The sequence below is a fragment of the Rhipicephalus sanguineus genome, chromosome 3 (genome assembly GCF_013339695.2).
Source record: "Rhipicephalus sanguineus isolate Rsan-2018 chromosome 3, BIME_Rsan_1.4, whole genome shotgun sequence".
Taxonomy (NCBI): Eukaryota; Metazoa; Arthropoda; class Arachnida; order Ixodida; family Ixodidae; genus Rhipicephalus; species Rhipicephalus sanguineus.
Genome location: NC_051178.1, coordinates 96,818,394 through 96,837,303, shown reverse-complemented (window position 1 = coordinate 96,837,303; position 18,910 = coordinate 96,818,394). Strand labels below are relative to the sequence as shown.

Genomic DNA, 18,910 nt, shown 5'->3' with positions numbered 1-18,910 from the left:
GCTCGTCTCGGCACTACTTTGTCGTCGTTGGATGTCAAAACAAGTAGCGCCGCAGGAGAACGTTACTTATGTGGAAAACTGGGCGCAGTTTCCTCATAATGCATTACCAACTCGCCCAACAGTGTGTTCTTATGAGAATATTACATAGCGCAGTCTGCGACTATTACAACGCTCCACGGAAATCGCGCCGGTGCGGCGTTTTCAGCTTCTCTGCAAGTGGATAATTGTAATTCACACAGAAACACTAGCAGCCGAGTGAAAAGGGGCGAGTAAGCACACTGACTGCGTGTATTCTTGTGTGCTGCCCACCCACTTCATTTTACTACAAGCAAAATTTTTACAGTGCGAAAAACACACGAATGGACGAAAGGTGGCGACACAGACTAGCGCTTCGTCCGTTCGTGTTTTTTCCGCGCTGTTGGAATTTCTCGTGACGATGAATTACCAACTCGCCCTCGCGTTGATCCATTTTACGAACCTAATTTGCGTGACACGCAGCTGTGTTGAAGGAAGACAAAAGCTGTGTGTGGGGGTGCACTTAGTGCCCGCTACCTTTGAGCCTCTCATATGACGAAATTGAAGTACAAGGTTGTGCTTTCAAGCACAAGCAAGCCGCGTGCTTTGTCACTTTCAGCGTAGCTTTAGTGCTTTTGATAGCATTCACGCCTTGAAGATTACAAGCTTTCATTTTCAAAAGCTAGTAAATGGTACGGTGATCCTGAACAGCTGGCCAGAACTTCGTGCCTTCATTCCAGTGTTTGACCTCCCCAAAATAATATGGACACAAGGCATCTACACAGAATACATGTATCATTGACACGTAATAAACAGTACTCGCTCCAATGTCCTTTGAGTCGTGGGCGCAGGTGTAGTGCTAGCTCAAACAGCTAAAGTTTTAGCGTATGGTTGCACAGCACACCTTTATTAAGAGACAGCGGGACCATCGTTACAGGATTTAACCGCGCAGATAGCTTCGAAAACGGATCGATGAACGATACTGCAGGTGATACTCTCTGAATGGACGCTTTTGTGAGAAACGATAAATGATTGCAAGAGAGCTCATGAAAGGAAAATTGAACTGCGCGGAACTACCCGCAAAGAGTACACTAATTATTACGCGATGCATGTTGAAATGATGAGTTTTCACAAACCATTGTGAGCGTCTTGTACTATGCGGCAACAACGCAGCGTTGCGCTCTTTAGCTAGTTGCATGCCAATTACGACTCATGCGTACTAAAGGCATGGAATGTTTTTTTTTTGTTTTACAAATCTAACTGCGTATATATCAGGTGAAGTTCTTCCGCCGCTTGCACAACACGTACTACTGTAGACATTGTGCATTTGCGCGTGCAAGGTGTTTTTGAAATTTCAATAAAAACAGCGCAAAAATATCGGCAGGTCCCGCGCAGTGTGGGAATCGTGGTAATGCGAAGCAGCCAGCAAAGAGCTGCATACATGGTCTTGTTTGTCATTGAGGCTTATGAATTCATTCATGTCGTAACATCTAGTTCGCTATATATCACGAGATTGTCATACATGCATGCGTGTACAATCTGGTATATGTCATGCCAATGAAACATATATTCCGCTACATATATACGATGCCTTACCTGCTATTTATGTTCGTCACGCACTCTTGTCTTGCCATACCAATTTAGGTATATATCCAGTAAACCAAAAAAAAGCCGGCAGATTCCACTCATTGTGGGAATCGATGTAATGCGAAGCCAGCAAAGAGCTGCATACATCGTCTTGTATGTCATTGAGGAAAATGCGTGTCATGGTTTTCATGTTAACTCCTATTATTTATGTTTGTCACACAGTAACGTCGCGCAATAGCAACTTCGGGGTAGATCAAGCAGCGAAACGGCCGCCACGCGCACCATGAGCGTGGCACGTAAGTCATGCTGTATATGATATGCGTGTCATGATTTTCATGTTAACTCCTATTATTTATGTTTGTCACACAGCCACGTCGCAAGATACCAATTTTGCGGTAGATCAAGCTAGCGAAACGGCCGCCAGCGCACCATGAGCGTGGCACGTATGTCATGCTGTACATGATATGCGTGTCATGATTTTCATGTTAACTCCTATTATTTATGTTTGTCACACAGTAACGTCGCGCAATAGCAACTTTGGGGTATATCAAGCTAGCGAAACGGCCGCCAGCGCACCATGAGCGTGGCACCTAAGTCATGCTGTACATGACATGTGTATCATGAAGTTTATGTTAACTCGTGTTTTTATGTTCGCCACACAGTCACGTCGCGCAATACCAATTTTGCGGTAGATCAAGCTAGCGAAAAGGCCGCCAGCGCCCCATGAGTGTGGCGTATAAGTCATGCTGTACATGACATGCATGTCATGATTTTCATGTTAACTCGTGTTATGTTCGTTACACAGTCACGTCACAAGTTACCAATTTTGTTGTATATAAAGCTAGCGAACGGCCGCCAGCGCACCATGAGCGTGGCACGTAAGTCATGCTGTACATGACATGCGTGTCATGATTTTCATGTTAACTCGTGTTAATTATGTTCGTCACACAGTCACGTCACGCAATACCAATTTCGGAGTAGATCAAGCTAGCGAAACGGCCGCCAGCGCACCATAAGCGTGGCACGTGAGTCATGCTGTACACGACATGCGTGTCATGATTTTCATGTTAACTCGTGTTATTTATGTTCGTCACACAGTCACGTCGCAAGATACCAATTTCGGTTATATCAAGCTAGCGAAACGGCCGTCAGCGCACCATGAGCGTGGCACGTAAATCATTGCTGTACATGACATGCGTGTCATGATTTTCATGTTAACTCGGTTATTTATGTTCATCACAGAGTTACGTCGCGAGACACCAATATTGGTGTATATCAAGCTAGCGAAACGGCCACGAGCGCACTATGAGCCTAGAATGTATATCATGCTGTACATGATATGCGTGTCATGATTTTCATGTTAACTATTGTTTTTTTATGTTTGTCACACAGTTACGTCGCGAGATACCACTTTTGGTGTATATCAAGCTGACGAAACGGCCGCCAGCGCGCCATCAGCGTGGAACGTAAGTCATACTGTGCATGACATGCGTGTCAGGATTTGCACGTTAGGACCTGTCACTTTTGTTCGTCATACACTATTGTCATGCCATGCCAATTTTGGTATATATCAAACTAACGAAACGGCCGCAAGAGCACCAAAACAGTGGCATGTAAATCGTGTCGTTCATGACATGGATATCATGATTTTCATGTTATGAGCTGTCATTCATGCTTGTCATAAAGTCATGTTACGCCATACCAATTTTGGTGTATTCCTATTAACGAAACGGCCAGGAGAGCCCAAAGTCGTAGGCGGCTAGATAGATAGATAGATAGATAGATAGATAGATAGATAGATAGATAGATAGATAGATAGATAGATAGATAGATAGATAGATAGATAGATAGATAGATAGATAGATAGATAGATAGATAGATACGCTCAAAGTCGCAGAAGTTCGCTAAGAAATGCTCCGCATTTAATGTTCAGGCTAGATAATACGCGATACGCGCTCTGCGACGGCCTGAATTTTGGAAGTTTCGCGTTCGCTTTTTGTACCGTCTGCTGGGATGGCTGCCCGGCCCCGCCACGGTGGTCTAGTGGTTATGGCGCTAGACTGCTCACCCGAAGATCGCGGGATCGATATCCGGCCGCGGCGGTGCATTTTCGATGGAGGCGAAAATGTTTGAGGCCCGTGTACTCAGATTTAGGAGCACGTGAAAGAACCCCAGGTGGCCTAAATTTCCGGAGCCCTCCACTACGGCGTCCCTCAATAATCATATCGCGGTTCATATATGGCAGCCCAGGGGTGTTGCTTCACCGCGCCTGCGATAAATTACACTACGCGCCATGCAAATATAGCGGTACGCCTCGAATACACTGTGTTCTGGTCTATACAGGTTCCGCGCAGGTGCAGTTGGCACACGGCGCTCATTGGGCGCCGGAAAAGTGCCGGTTGGAGGAGCAATCGCGCCCTCCGCGAGGTAGTGGCGCCCTCTCTTGCGCACTCAGGTGTCACCTGCATGTTTATGAAGCCTATTTAATTACTTTAAGTTGATTATTTCGATCACTTTTCGGTTATTTCTGCTAAATATATTATTTTAGTCCTTGCTTTTTTTCATTTTAACCCTGTTTTTACCATTGCTAGACTTGTTTTGGGCCTGTATTGACCACTTGATCTTGTGCGTGGTCACGCCAGGTGAGATCTATGGATGGACAACAAGCCGGGCCCCTAAAGCTCTACGCTCATGAAAATGCTTGAATAAGGAACGCAGAATGCCTTTCCATGTGTACAGCAAAGAAATAACCGTTCCTTCTTCTCCTGTTGTGGTGATCTATTTAGTAAAGTGCTAGCACCTATTCAGCACTCTATCGAAGAACGCAGAAGCTCACGGTAGGACGAAGGCGAAGCACGTTTATGTTGCGGCCTAATTCATCCAGAGGAACAATTCTGAGCTTTGTAACAAACGTATCACGGGAGCAAAGGCCAATTCAGCGAAAATTGTATTATCAGAGAAAGAGTGTGCAACGATAAACCTATAGTCGGATATAATATAATAATATCTGGGGTTTAACGTCCCAAAACCACGATAAAACCTATAGTCGGAGACAACTTAAGAAGTCTGGAGAGGCCCCGCCCAGACGACCGAAGCACAGCCGCCGATCACCTCCGTGACTAAAAAAAGATCTTCCCTCTCATGCAGTAGGCATTGTTTTCCGAAGGCGGGGTGCTCGGCTGGCCGGCTCATCACGTCAGTCTGGTGTGCGCGCCCATTGGAGCAGGCGTGTATGCATCCGCCTTTGAGGAGAAATGCCCCGGACTTCTAAAGTTGTATCCAGCTATAGAAGCAGTAACAAGATATGCTTATCTCATGACGCATTAGGCCACGTGGCGACGTGGCGTAAGACGCTTGCTGCAACCGTTAGTTGAGCAAGGGTTGAGCAACCGTTAGTTGGGAACTAAACCAGCTTACAGGGCCAAGATCAAGTTGCTTAACTCACAAAACCAGGGAGAAAAACAAATTTCCGCGAACGAGGAACTGCGAGAGCTCAGAGCATTCATCCGTGAATTAGTCACGTCTGGCGGGCACCGCAGTTTCCGGCGCCTGCGAGGAAAACCTAATGCAATCAACCTCGAGCCGAGTACCGTCTGCTCAAGATTACACAATGAGAATGCTTGTTCGAAGCAGAAGTGGAGAGGCCCGCTGATCTCAGCAATAATTTCTCATCTAGCGCCGCCGCTTCCTTTTCGCGAATATCGGGCGTCCGCTCCCATCTTGTTCTCCGACGCCAAGTTCGCGCGAAACTGCCGCGCTTTCTCGCATGGCTACTGGTCGCACGTCAGAACACGATGCATGCAGTAATAGAGTTAATGCAATATCACGTAGTAGAAGTTACTGAAAACTCCATCCGGGAAGTTGCGTTCCTTGTTCAAAGGATCACAGGGCCGACAAAACGACGGAAACCTCAGCCAACTCCTCTGCGTGGGCGGTAAGAAGCAGTGGGTGGTCTCAAGCATACGCGTTAACAAAAAAAATAAGATAATTTATTCAGCACCCTCGCTCAAAAAAAAGGATGATTTATTTCTTACACGCCTTATGGCAGCTATAGGGCGCAACGCGCAGGAAGGCGAAAAGAAATGATGCGCCGAATGCGGGCAATGCTTATCGACGCTTGCGGTGTGTTGGCTGAAGACCACGCGGCGAACAGAGTTAGTTGTGTTCAAAAGAGTGGTAAGTTGGGCTAGTTGGTAATGATCCATACTTAATGTAACTGCGCAAAAAACGGACGGAAACACGAAGGGCGAGAAAAGGACAAACAAGCGCAGTTGTGTTGTTGTAACCGGCGAACAACAATGTGCTGTTATGGAGTTTTCGTATTTCTCTTAGCAGCGAATGTGGTGGTGAGAGGTGAGACTGGTTTGGTTCCATGAAACGTGTTTCTTGCTATAATTTGCTCAACGCAGAAAATGGCGGACATTGCGCAGAATATCTGATAAACGCGGAAGCTCCACGCGGTGCAATTTTGGGGGCAAACTATAGACAGTGCCTTGCGCCTCTGTTCTGTCTGCGTTCGTATGCGCTGAGTTTATTCACTACACACACGTACAGACACTGCACTGACACTATCAGTCACTACCGTCAAAGTCATTGCGAATCCACAGAATACATCACAAGCGTGTCAACACACCGGTAGCACGAAGAAAACGTCTACGCGCGTGGCATTTCACTGCAACAGTATTGAAAGTTCGGCTAGTTGGTACGGCAGCATGTTTGTGCACAGTGCGAGGAACGACGAAGACGGTAAGAACAGAAGGGACACAGACGAGCGCTGACTCGCAACTGAAAAGATTTATTTGAATAACACATGTACCTAAAAGCAGAAAACATATCAACACTGCGCAGAAGCGTGAAAAAAACCGATGGAAAGAGTAACAGCGAATCACCTAACGGCACACCTGTCTTTGCCGATGCAAATATATTGTCAAAACATAGTTCCCAGACCACTAGAGAAGTGATAGAGGCCTTTCATATCAACAGAATGGGTGACGCATGCGTAAGTGAGGCATTGTTGTCTCTTACGGACAAGGAGCTCGCATATCTTCTCAGTACGCATGCCGTTAGGTGAATCGCTGTTACTCTTTCCATCGGTTTGTTCACGCTTTTGCGCAGTGTTCATAAGTTTTCTGCTTTTACGTACATGTGTTATTCAAATAAATCTTTTCATTTGCGAGTCAGCGCTCGTCCGTGTTCCTTCTGCTCTTACCGTCTTCATCGTTCCTCGCGCTGTACACAAACATGCATTTCACTGGACGTATCGATGAACTCTCTACGTGTGTGTGAGAGGACGCGCGCACAAATTTGCGTATGCAGTTTGTTATGTCTAACTAGCAATGCACCCACCACGTGTTTGTAAGGGAACATCCGCGTGGCATGTTCAGGCCATCTCTCGGAAACGACGGGAAGACCACACCACACCATCGAAACGCCTCCAAGTGATTGCCGCCTGTCTCTCTCGGAGGCAGCGGCAACAATAGTAGAATGAGATAGCGCAATCGGGCCGTTCTCGTATCGCCTTCCCAATCGCTAGCCTGCCTTCGCTTCTCGGTGGAGACCTAAAGCGTGCCGCAAGGAAAGCCGAGGTATGGACGTCCTCCGGCTCATATCTTTATTTGCATTTTTTTCTCACGGACAACGCTGCTACTTACTGAAAAACCAAAAAGACGCGTACCATCACTTACAACCACAGACGCCGGCACCAATCGGAATTTCTGCGAAACGAGCTCTTAACGCTACTGCACTAAAACGCACACGTGTTCTGGGAGCGAAGTAGCTAGAAGATGAAGAAGACGACGAAGGAAGCGCATGCTGGTGCATCATGATGATAGAGTCCTGGTGTCACGAACCTGCATAACGAAAAGCTGAACAGCTACGCTATAAAAATCTGGCGCCATCTTTTTTGCATCGCGTGCTCTTGTGGACTAACGCAACTCATACCATGCCACAGTGTTTCCGTATTCGGCTTGTACAACGTTGCTTTATGCATCAGTCACCCTTCAGCTGCTCTTCACCGGAAAACAGTTATTAATTATCTTGGGCAGCCACAGTAAAGTGTTCTCGTTTTGTTTTACGCAAAACAACTTTACAAGTAATATTTAACGTTATGACTATCCGTAATATATAAAAATGCGTGTCTTTGCTGTCGTGACACCAAAAGTGTGAACATCTATAATAATGCGTTCTTAACTGCATACACTCGCGTGCGGGGCAGCCTGCCAAGTGCACGATCAGATCAGTAATTTGTAAAATATTTTTTTACCAGACGGAGCTGCCAGACGGAAATACCAGACGGAGCTGCCGTGCGACATCAAGGACGCCCTCTCCAACGACTCACTGGCCTTTGTGCACTGTTATCACAGGGCCAGTGAGTCGCCAGTGAGGCCAGTAAGGCCACTGGAACCTCACGGTACCAGTGGCGCGTATCCTCGCTAGGATACGAGTTCGGAGCGGCAGCAGAGAGCCGTGAACCCATCTACATGGTGGACTTCGGACCGTACCCCACGGTCAGCAGGCAGGCCACCTCCAGTGGATCCGTGGGAGGCTGCACTATGGCTTCCGGTGCAACAGGCGCCACAGGGGCACGAGGGAACAACATGTTACAGGTAGGCACGGGCAAGCACTCTAGCGGAAAATTTGTGCACCATTCAGACGCACAGAGGTAGATTCTATATTTAACTGTAACATAGCAGCTTTCCGGGCTGCCCCCCCCCCCCTACCCCCAAAAAGAGAGCCTACAATATTATAACGAAGATAGCAAACAGTTACCCAGCTTCAATTACTGCTGGTGCACTGTTGTTTGTAGATATCCTTATTTGTTTATATATGTATCTGATTGTTTAAATTTTTATAATTGTACTAATGTTTCTACTGCTGTTGGTAATAAAACATTTATGTTTATTATGTACAGGAGGTCCCAATTCAGTTCATACTATGGGACCTCCTTCCCAATATACTTATTTTGTACAATTTATTGTGAAATAATTAAAAAGTGATCGAGCGATTAAGATTAAGTGATTGTTAGATTGCTTGGTTGATTCATTGATTGATTGAACTAGTGAATGTCATTCAATATCATTCATGAATTATTCAGTACAGAATAGTGCTTAATTCATGAACACTAATATTTTCTTTCGCCAAAATTTCTAGTTCTAATGAATAGAGATAGAGAGATAATGGAAATAAAGGTATGGTAGCGTGGCTATCATGCACAAATTTTTAATTTGATATCCTGCGCTGATAGACGCGGAATGGAACCAGAAGGATAAGAAGCGATGATAGAAATAGAAACAGAACACAAGTGCGCAGTTACTACTGTTCCTCGCAAAAGACAGTTATTCCTAAGGACCATTCACACTCACGTGGCTTGGGACGTTAGCAGATAAAATTACACGACATTGATGATAAGGATGGCTGAGGCGGGTAGAATGTTCGTCGTCGAAATGGAGGGGCCAGTCCGTACGAAAGAGAGGAAAGAAATAGGGGGCGTTCTGTGCTTCATACTGGGTGTTTCGGATAACTTATTCTAAACCTTAAAGCGTACACGTGTGCTCACCCTGAATGCAACCGACCTATAGTTGCCTAAAGCTTTAGGATCGCGTTCCGACGGGATACCGTGAAGCATAACAGGGATTTTTCAGTTTGCTGGGCTAATCCGCTGCCGCAGTGACAAAGCGGTCAGTGTACCTTTGGTTTAACGCGTCTAATGTAATAACCACTTATACCAGTGCATCGTGATATACGTATTAGTGATAACTATTTCTGATGAAATTTATAGCTACACTGCAAACCGTTTCACACCCTTATAGGTGTATTTGCGATAAAACACCTATCGTACATCCTTTTTTTCTGTCAATATTATCCGAACGGGCGTAATGTCTGCTTTGCACACCCTTCGCACACCCTTTTTTTATTTTTGGGTGTACAATGGGTGTATGTTCTGTAAACACCCATGGGCGTTCTTTGAATTTTACACCTATGGGTCAATTCACGCAGTGAATTGAGCCATAGGTGTAAACAGGTATCGTTGTACTGCTGAATGCAATTAACTGAGACACTGAAACCACGGGCAACGCCTCCAGAAACCATGGGTCACCACCCTGTTCGACAGAGCGTCTTGGCACAGGATACTGTTTCACGAGGCACCTGAGTGTGAAGCTACCTGCTCGTGAATCAGTAATGGTTCACCTTGGTCTGCTAAGCTTGCCACTCAATTTTCATTCTTTTAGTTGTGCATCACAAGTCTGCTGTAATCGCAAAGACACGTGTATTTTGCCTACTTTATTAGGCAAGTGGTAGTGAAAATAAATATAGCATTGTCGTGCCTGAGGTTCTGAATGCAGTGAGTCAACTGATGTTACTTATTTTGAGCTCACATATATTTAAGCCTTTACATCCCGATTTAAATTTGAGAAATGGTTTCCAAAATAATTTCATTTATTGCTTGATTGGACTGACACGTTGAATGAATGCCCGAAATACATTGGGAATAATATTTGTATTTGTTTAGAATTCCTAAGCATTTGTTCAGTTTAGAGACAGTTGGCTTCACTGCACTGTGATCATCGCAAACACCTCTCCTAACGCTTAATCTATAGCATATATATACAGTGAAATCTCGTAGATACGATTCTGCATAATACGTTTTTCAGCCTAATACGTTTTCGTTTTTATTCCCTGGCAACATCCCTTGAAATTAATGCATTTTCATGCGTTTAATATCATCACATTTTTGCCAAAACTGGATAATACGACCGCGAAAGTGGATCTTGACCGATATATCAAGAAATCCTGCGTTTATTCTTCGCTATGACAGCTCGCACCGCGTTCCTACAACCCACGATCTGCGTGTAGCAGAGCCGCTGAGACCACAGCAGCATCAGTTTAGCGGCGAAAAGATCGCTGCTAGGCGATCTTTTCTTTGAGATTATATATATACATATATATTGCCGCTTTGTGAGGGCCCCCCCTCCAGTAAAGGGAGACTTGAAGCCCTGCTTGTAGTCATGCAGCCCTTACTGTGTCGTCGCAATGCTTAATGCGATTCGAATACACTGTGTAAAGCATAACAAAACATAACACTGCCGCAGAAAGAAAGCTGCGCCCACGCGACCCAACAACGGCCGGGGCGCCACCTCCTCGGCCGGCGCAGCCGCCGCGCGTGCGTAGCATGAGCGTAGCGCGCGGAACAGCTCCATCATCACGTGACTTATGCAACGCGCTCAGACACGCCGCCGGACTCAATCGTTCTCTGCGTGTGTTGTGCATCGCCTCCCGATCGGTCGAGTTTTGCAGTCGGTGTTTCGGTTGTTTGAAGTGTGCCTGCGCTGTGTGCTCGTCCTTTACCTTCTGCCAGTGCTGCTTATTACGAAGGTGCACTATACTCAAAGGAAGACCTGCAGCTTCATATCGCGGAGCACTCCAACTGAAACGGTATGTACCACTATCACGTTGCTACGGCCAGCGCTTTGTTAACTCCGAGAGCGCGATCTAATGCCGTGGACTAAGCTTTTCTTAACTGGTTGACGATCGGTGAGCATTTGTTAACGTAGCGAGCATATGGGAGTGTATTGTTTCATCGGGATGAAGGCAAAGATGTGTGACATTAGGCGCGGGCAAGCTTTGCTTTGTTTGGTGTTGAAAGCAGTGCGCGCATGCGCGGCTGTGATTCGGAGGGGGATTTGAACGCAGTTGTGGCGGTGCCCTCCTGTCGGCGGTGGTGTTGGAAGGGGGCCCAGCTCTCGATGAACCACTATTTTGATTGGCAGGGTTCTGTTTGGTATCGCAGAAGTTTGTTGCCAGACTGAGACGCGCGAAGCGGCTCGTGGGTCCCGCCCCAGTGACACGGCCACACCACAGACGCTGGCAAAATACTGAGAAGGGCGAAGCGGCTTGTGGGTTACGTGCGCCCCAATGACACGGGCATACCACGAATGCTGGCAAAATACTGAGAAGGGCGAAGCGGCTCGTGGGTTACGTGCGCCCCAATGACACGGGCATACCACGGATGCTGGCAAAATACTGAGAAGGGCGAAGCGGCTCGTGAGTTACGTGCGCCCCAATGACACGGGCATACCACGGATGCTGGCAAAATACTGAGAAGGGCGAAGCGGCTCGTGTGTTACGTGCGCCCCAATGACACGGGCACACCACGGACGCTGGCAAAATACTGAGAAGGGCGAAGCGGCTCGTGGGTTACGTGCGCCCCAATGACACGGGGATACCACGGATGCTGGCAAAATACTGAGAAGGGCGAAGCGACTCGTGGGTTACGTGCGCCCCAGTGGCACGGGCATACCACGGACTTCTGCGACACCAAACAGAACCCTGCCTTTTGATTTAAGAATAGTTGGGTTGTGACGACGCCTGTTACCTCTAAGCGTCAAGCGTGTCTAAGGCGCGTATGCTTCGGCCTGTTGGCATTTTTTTTCGCACAAGAAAAAAAAACAGGACGGAAAACAACGACGTGGTGTCCACGTCGTTCTTTTCCATCCGTATTCGTTTTGTGCGCGAAAACTACCGTGATGCTCGGGTTGATACGTGTGGGTCATTTTAACGCAGCATGTTGCTTTGTTTTAGGTACGCCGCGCGAAGCTCGCCTAAGTGCTAATACATTCCGTTTCATTAAATTCGTACCGATGTTTTAATTCATCCGTAACATAGGTTGCCTGATAATGCCGCCACCCGTGCACGCGGAGCCGTTCGTTAAACTTGACTTGTGTTCGAATGAATTTTTCATGTCTATGTGAAGTAACGTAGCTGACACAGGCCAGAACCACAAGTAAAACAAGGTTTATTCCAAAGACCTGCGATCGTCGTCTTCCTCAGTCTACAAACACCTATGTGCACGCGCCGTGCAGATGCGCTCAGCCGCAGTTCCGCAATTGGCGCGATACAGCGCTTCATTCCCCTAGAGTGTCTGGTGAGAAATTGCACTTTTTCCTAAAACCTGTCCGGAACTCTTCTTTTGCGAGTTGAACGCCTGGGTAGGACAGGGTCTTCCACAGCGCTTGCAGGCTGGTCTGTACCCGCCCCTTCGTCCGTTTGTGCGCCGAGTTCCTTTGCGGGTAGTTGTTGTGGCAGCGAACCTTCATCGCCGATGTTCGTTTCGCTCTCCTTTGAATGGGTCACGGAGGCTTCTTGCTGCGCTTGCTGAGCTTCCCGAAGTCGCACCTGGTCGACATGTCGTCGCTGTTCTCCTTCTTCCGTATCAACAGTAAGCAGCCGACCCCCGCTTGCCGCTGTCACCGTACCAGGCAGCCATCTCTGTCCACTGCGGTTATACTGTCGTGACCAAACTCGTGTGCCAGGAAGAATCAAGCGGGAACGTGGTGCTGCAGCCTTGACTGTCTCTTTTGTGTCCTCTCGCACCGGGAAATGAGCACTTAGTCTGGTTCTTGGTTGGGCATCTAGCAACATCTCTGCGGGCGATTTGCCGTCCTTTACCGGCGTTACCCTGTACCGAAGCAAGAATTTAGCAAGTCGACATTTCAGTGACCCTACCTTGTTCTTCTTTAGTGCTTCCTTGACAGTACGCACTGCCCGCTCTGCTGCCCCGTTCGACTGCGGATAATAAGGGGCAGTTGTCACGTGACGGACATGGTTATCCCGAATGAAGGTCTTTGTCACCACACTGGTGAATTGTGGCCCATTATCGGACACCACTGTGTGAGGCAGGCCGAAACGAGCGAAAGTACTCCGAAAACTTCCACTGTGGTGTCAGCTGTCGCTGTTTTGAGTGGGACTGCCTCTATCCATTTCGTACCTGCGTCCACCAGCACAAGGATCATGCGACCTTCCACAGGACCAGCAAAGTCAACATGCAGCCGAGACCAGCGCTCGTCAGTTTCAGGCCAACTTGAAGGAACCTGAGCTGCAGGTAGTGGCATACACTGCACACAATGCGGACAACTTTTTACCAGACTATATCGTGGTCCAGAGCCGGATACCAAAACAACGCGTGTGCGAGGCTCTTCATTGCCGTGATGCCCGGATGGCTTTCGTGCAATTCTTCCAACATGAAAGAACGCGCTCTCTCCGGCAGAATGACACGATGACCCCAATAAACTAATCCGTTGCTCACTGTCAGCTCATCCCTACGAGTGAAGAAAGGACGGAAACACTGTTGTCCCGCACTCAGTTCTCCTGGCCAACCCCGCAGAATCCATGTCATTACTTGACGAAGCACTCTATCTTCAGCGGTGTTCTCTGCTAGCTTCTGGGGACACAGAGCAAACTCGTTTAAAGCTTGCGCGTGCAGCACGTATTCTACCGAAGAGCTTTCTGTTGCGCTTTCTTGATTAGTCAGAGGTAAGCGGCTCAAAGCATCGGCGTTACCATTCAGCTGTCCTTTCCGATATTCGAGCTCATACTGATACGCTGACAAAAGTAATGCCCAGCGTTGGATCCTCGCTGCTGCCATTTGTGGAATGGGCTTGTCCTGATGAAAAAGCCCGGTCAATAGCTTGTGATCAGTGACCAGCGTAAACCGGTTGCCAAAAAGATAACCTCGAAACTTGGTCACACCGAAAACTAAGGCAAGCCTTTCCTTTTCCAACTGCGAGTAGTTTTTCTCTGCAGCAGTCAATGTTCTCGATCGAAAACCTATCGGATAATCTTTGCCGTTGATGCGATGAGACAGCACAGCACCCAAACCATACATGGAAGCGTCACATTCAAGCCGAAGTGGCTTACAAGGATCATAATGAATTAGAAAGTTTGCCTTTTTCATAGCCTTCTTGGCTTCTTGAAATGCGCTTTCTTGCGCCTGTCCCCATTTCCAGGCAACTCCCTTCGTCAGCAATGCATACAGTGGTGCTAGCATGGTTGAGAGGTTAGGCAAGAATTTGGAGTAATACGTGATTAAGCCCAGAAAAGATTTCAACTGGCTCACCGAAGTTGGTGACGGTGCACCTAGTATGGCGCCGAGATTGTCTTGCAAAGGATGCAGGCCTTTTTCGTCGATGCGGTGGCCCAGAAAAGTGACTTGTTTTTCTCGGAATCTGCATTTGGTTTTATTCAGCTTCAGGCCACTGTCCTGCAGTCGTTGGAACACTTGTCGCAATACCGACACATCGTGCTTCTTTTCCGCGACAATAATGTCATCTAGGTAGACTTTCACTCCTGGCAGACCTCGGAGGACTGATTCCATGCGCCTTTGGAACAGAGCTGGGGCTGAAGCGATTCCAAAAGCGAGGCGATTGTAACAGTAGAGTCCCTTATGCGTGTTCAGCACTGCGATCCTTTTAGCTTCGGCGTCTAGAGGAAGCTGGCTGTATGCGTTACGTAGGTCCAACGTACTAAAGACTTCACCTCCAGCAAGCGCTTCGAAGATATCGTCAACTTTCGGCAGAGGATACTGTTCCAAGTAAGTAGCCGGATTCACCGTTAACTTGAAGTCCCCGCAGAGCCTTATGTCACCGTTCTTTTTCGCCACGGGGACTACCGGCGTTGCCCATTCAGAGACGCTGATCTGGGAAAGCACTCCTTCTTCCACCAGGCGATCAATCTCTGCTGAGACTTGGGCACGCATTGCATAAGGCACGGTACGTGCTTTGCAAAAACGAGGCCGAGCGCCTTCCTTGATGTGTAGCTTAACGGGAGGCCCTTCATAGCAACCCAGTTTGTTGTCAAACAGCTGCGAAAATTCGTCAAGTAGGGCTTTCAACTGCGCATTCTGTTTACAGAATGCGCAGTTGTTTACACACGCAGCGCTGTTGGCGTCCAAAAGAAACACGCCGGCCTTGCCAAATTCCTCGATTGTACGCTGGCCGCAGAGGAGTGGTCCTTGACAGCCCACCACCACTAACGTACTGGTCACGGTTACTGTCCCAGACTTCACGTCCATGGTTAACTTGCCAATGACGGGCAGGGGTCCAAGAAAGCATGATAGCCGCAGGGCAGTTTTTGCGAGAGCTGGCCACCGCCTTCTGTGTCTCTCGTATACACTCACTGGAATCACACTCACCGGCGAGCCCGTGTCGATTATCATGCTCAGTTCCTGGCCTCCCCACGTCAAAACCTTCTCGAGAGGCCGCGAGACGTCCCTGTCGGTCGCACTGTGTGCCACCAAGGCAAGCATAAATTCTTCGCTCTCACTTTCATCTTCTTCCACGACATATGCACCTGACGTCCTGGAACGACTCCTGCGGCATACCCTGGCCAGATCACCTTTCCTCCCGCACATACGGCACTTGGTGTTTCGATGGCGGCACACGTTGGAATCATGCGGCCCGTCGCAACGTTCGCACAGTGGACGACTGCTTTCCAGGTTGCTGCTCGGCGCCCGGGATTCACGTCGTCGTAGTCGCAGCAGGGCGTTCATGGTACCACTGCCGTTGCCCACGCCAGTCTCCTGCATGTCACGGACGTCTTCCTGTGCCTTCTCGGAAGCCCTGGCGATGTCCTCGGCCTCTTTCAAGGTCAGCGTAGCTCGCGTCAACAAAGAACGCCGTGCGTCGTCGTCCCGGATACCGCAAACGATGCGATCTCGTAACATACGGTCCATCATACTACCGAAGTTGCAGCTTTCGGCTAGCCTCCTGAGTTCCGCGATGAAATCTCGCACACTCTCGCCTTCCTTTTGCTTCCGCATGAAAAACGCATAACTGGCTCCAATTTCATTAGCTTGCGGGTTGTACTGATCTTCCAAACATTCCACAACCTGGTCGTAGCTTAAGGTGTTGACCGGGGTGCTTGGATTACGTCCTTGTAATATCCGTACAACGCTGTCGCTCAGCGAAGAAATCAGCAAGGCGCGGCGCTTCCCGGGATCCGTTAAGCCCCAACCACATGCACGCGGTTTTCGGGCGACAGCGACGAGCGACAGGGACGAGCGACATGATTTGCTGTCGTGGAGGGCCATCCATCGCCGTCGCTTGTCGCGTCGCAGCTTTCTGGAAAACTAGAAAAAATCTCTTGTCGCCCGGAAGTGAGCGTGACGATTTCCGGCAACATGGCAGCATCACCGATCCTCGCTTCGGTTGCAATTTGCTCTTGATGCTTCCAATCGGCGCGTACTTCAATGAATGCAAGTTATAGCCTACCTTCTTTGCAACCCCATCTCACGTGGAGAGCGAGGCAGCGGCCGTATTTTGTCGTTAATTTTGATCGACGGCTCCTTTTGATGTTTCGGTGGTAGCTTGCTGCAATGATGGTAGCTTGCTGCAATGTCAGTTTAAAGTGCGTCGTAGCGTCGTAGACGTCGTGGATGCGTAGTAGATAGATAGCGTGCGCTTCCGTGCGCCCACTCGAGGTCACAGCAGATACTACTGTCGCAGTTAAACAAAACATTGCAAAAAAAAGAAAATCCCGTAATGCTGCTGTGACTTCCTTATCTCACACAAGTCAATAATAAATTTGACATGCTGCCATTCATCTACTCTAATTCTTTTTTGCAATTTACCTGGGACGTTAAACCCCAGATATTATTATTATTACCTGCGCGCACGCAATAGTTTTAAATCTAGCAACCATGACACTTCGTCGCGAACATGTGGGTGCTCCCGTCGCGACGCGACATCGCGACGGAGCCCGTTTGTCGCTGTCGCTCGTCGCCGTCGCTCGAAAATCGCGTGCATGCGGTTGGGGCTTTACTTCATGTCCCTCGAAGAAGGCTTCAAGACGTATGCGGTACGTACCCCAGCTTCCCGCTGCTCCATCGAAAGCTGGTGGGCGAGATCCCATGTCTTCTGGTCGCCGCCTTCAGCCGAAGATTATACCGGAGTAATATCCCATCTTCGTCGCCACTGAAGTAACGTAGCTGACACAGGCCAGAACCACAAGTAAAACAAGGTTTATTCCAAAGACCTGCGATCGTCGTCTTCCTCAGTCTACAAACACCTATGTGCACGCGCCGTGCAGATGCGCTCAGCCGCAGTTCCACAATTGGCGCGATACAGCACTATGTGTGGCCGAATCGCCTTAACTACCTGAACTGTGCAAGCGCTAGTTCGAGCATCAGTGTGCACTTAGACGTGCGCGGGGTTCCCCATCAGGGGCGAGGGAAGCAGGAAGGTTAACCGCTGCCCCCTCCCCCCGCCTTACTATAAAGTCAAAGTATGGGGGCAGACTTTGCGCCCCCCCCCCTCTGTCTGAATTGACTAGGGGGGGGGGCGCCCCCCCCCCCTTCGTGCGCATGCCTGCGTTCGAGCACAATTTATTTTATTCTGTTTGTTTCCATTATGTCTAGCTTTCATTATTTGTTGTGGTTATTATCCAGTTATATGCGCCTCGCCTCGCTTTGGCGTTGTAACTTCGCTAAATAGTTTTACGTGTACAAGCATTAAAAAACGCAGTTTGTACGACCACCTCCAATGATATTATTTGGTAAAAGACAAGCCTAATGATTTATAAGATATTTTAAATTCTCCAATCATCTTCAAGGCTGCAAGTTGCAGCCTTGAAGAGAAGTACTTGTGCATAGTTTTGTTTATATGCTTTTTATCGATGTGCAGGAATCCTTCATGCCACTAAAGAATGCTCCTTTTTCTTTAAAAATGCAGATGATATTTATCAAATACTTCTTTCTCTTTCCCAAACAAGCTAATTGCACGTAGAAAAGCTGGTAATTCTCTCCAGTTCCATATGGGGCATGTTATGAGCTTCATATTTGGATGGTACTATCGAGAGCAATATGAGCTCGAACACGCGAGCGCGTGGCGAACAGCCTTGAACCTTACGTCGGCTGATTCGCAGCGGCGGCTGTCGGAAACAAAGCGGAAAGGGCGCCGGGCTTCCACTAGCTGTTGACCCTCCCGCTTCGATATTGTTGATGCGAAACAGCATCTTAGAGAGTGTCAGTGGCCACTAGCGGTGATATGAATTCCCATCAACGGGAACGGCCACATCAGACTAGGTAGCTGCTGAGATATCGGCTGTGACGTAGCTTGCCACGATGCGCAGGCCATGCTTGCGCATCGGTATCTCGGTGGTGTCGGCTGAGGATTTTGCTGCGCCTCATTTATTTATTTTGTTATCATTGCTAGCGGTCATTGGCACGCAATCAGCCGACATCTCGCAGCAACGCTAGCGAGGCGGGAGTACCAACAGTCAGCGGAACAGCGCCCCCCCCCCTTCTCCCCTCCAGTTTCGGCAGCGCCATCCACGTATCACCCTATCTCAGTTTTGAGGCTATATTCCACGTGCTCGCATGTTCGAGCTCGTATTACTCACGATAGTACACGGCACAGAAACTGTTATTTACTGAAACAAATAATTGAAGTCTGCGTAGCGCTTTCCAGATAACGATTTTTTTTTATTTTTTATCATGCAGGGAGAAAGCGTTCCAATAACACCTTGCATTGTGTAC

The 18,910-nt window shown here is 48.3% G+C and overlaps 1 protein-coding gene across 1 annotated transcript; it reads right to left on the bottom strand.

The window, feature by feature from the left end:
- Positions 1–8,077: 8,077 nt before the first annotated feature.
- On the bottom strand, positions 8,078–16,099 carry LOC119385688 (uncharacterized protein K02A2.6-like). Its single transcript, XM_037653084.1, has 3 exons — positions 14,495–16,099; positions 13,367–13,493; positions 8,078–8,226 (listed from the first exon to the last, which is right to left on the bottom strand). The coding sequence occupies exons 1-3, from the start codon at positions 16,097–16,099 to the stop codon at positions 8,078–8,080; spliced, it is 1,881 nt and encodes a 626-aa protein (XP_037509012.1).
- Between the last annotated feature and the right edge of the window lie 2,811 nt (positions 16,100–18,910).

Excerpts from the sequence above, each read along its gene's own strand:
- LOC119385688 (XM_037653084.1), bottom strand. The coding sequence starts at position 16,099 with ATGTTACGAGATCGCATCGTTTGCGGTATCCGGGACGACGACGCACGG. Across the intron at positions 13,494-14,494 it reads GTGCACCGTCACCAACTTCG|TGTATGCCACTACCTGCAGC; the intron begins GTGAGCCAGTTG and ends CATTGTGTGCAG. Across the intron at positions 8,227-13,366 it reads CCTTGTGCTGGTGGACGCAG|AGTGCTTGCCCGTGCCTACC; the intron begins GTACGAAATGGA and ends ATTTTCCGCTAG.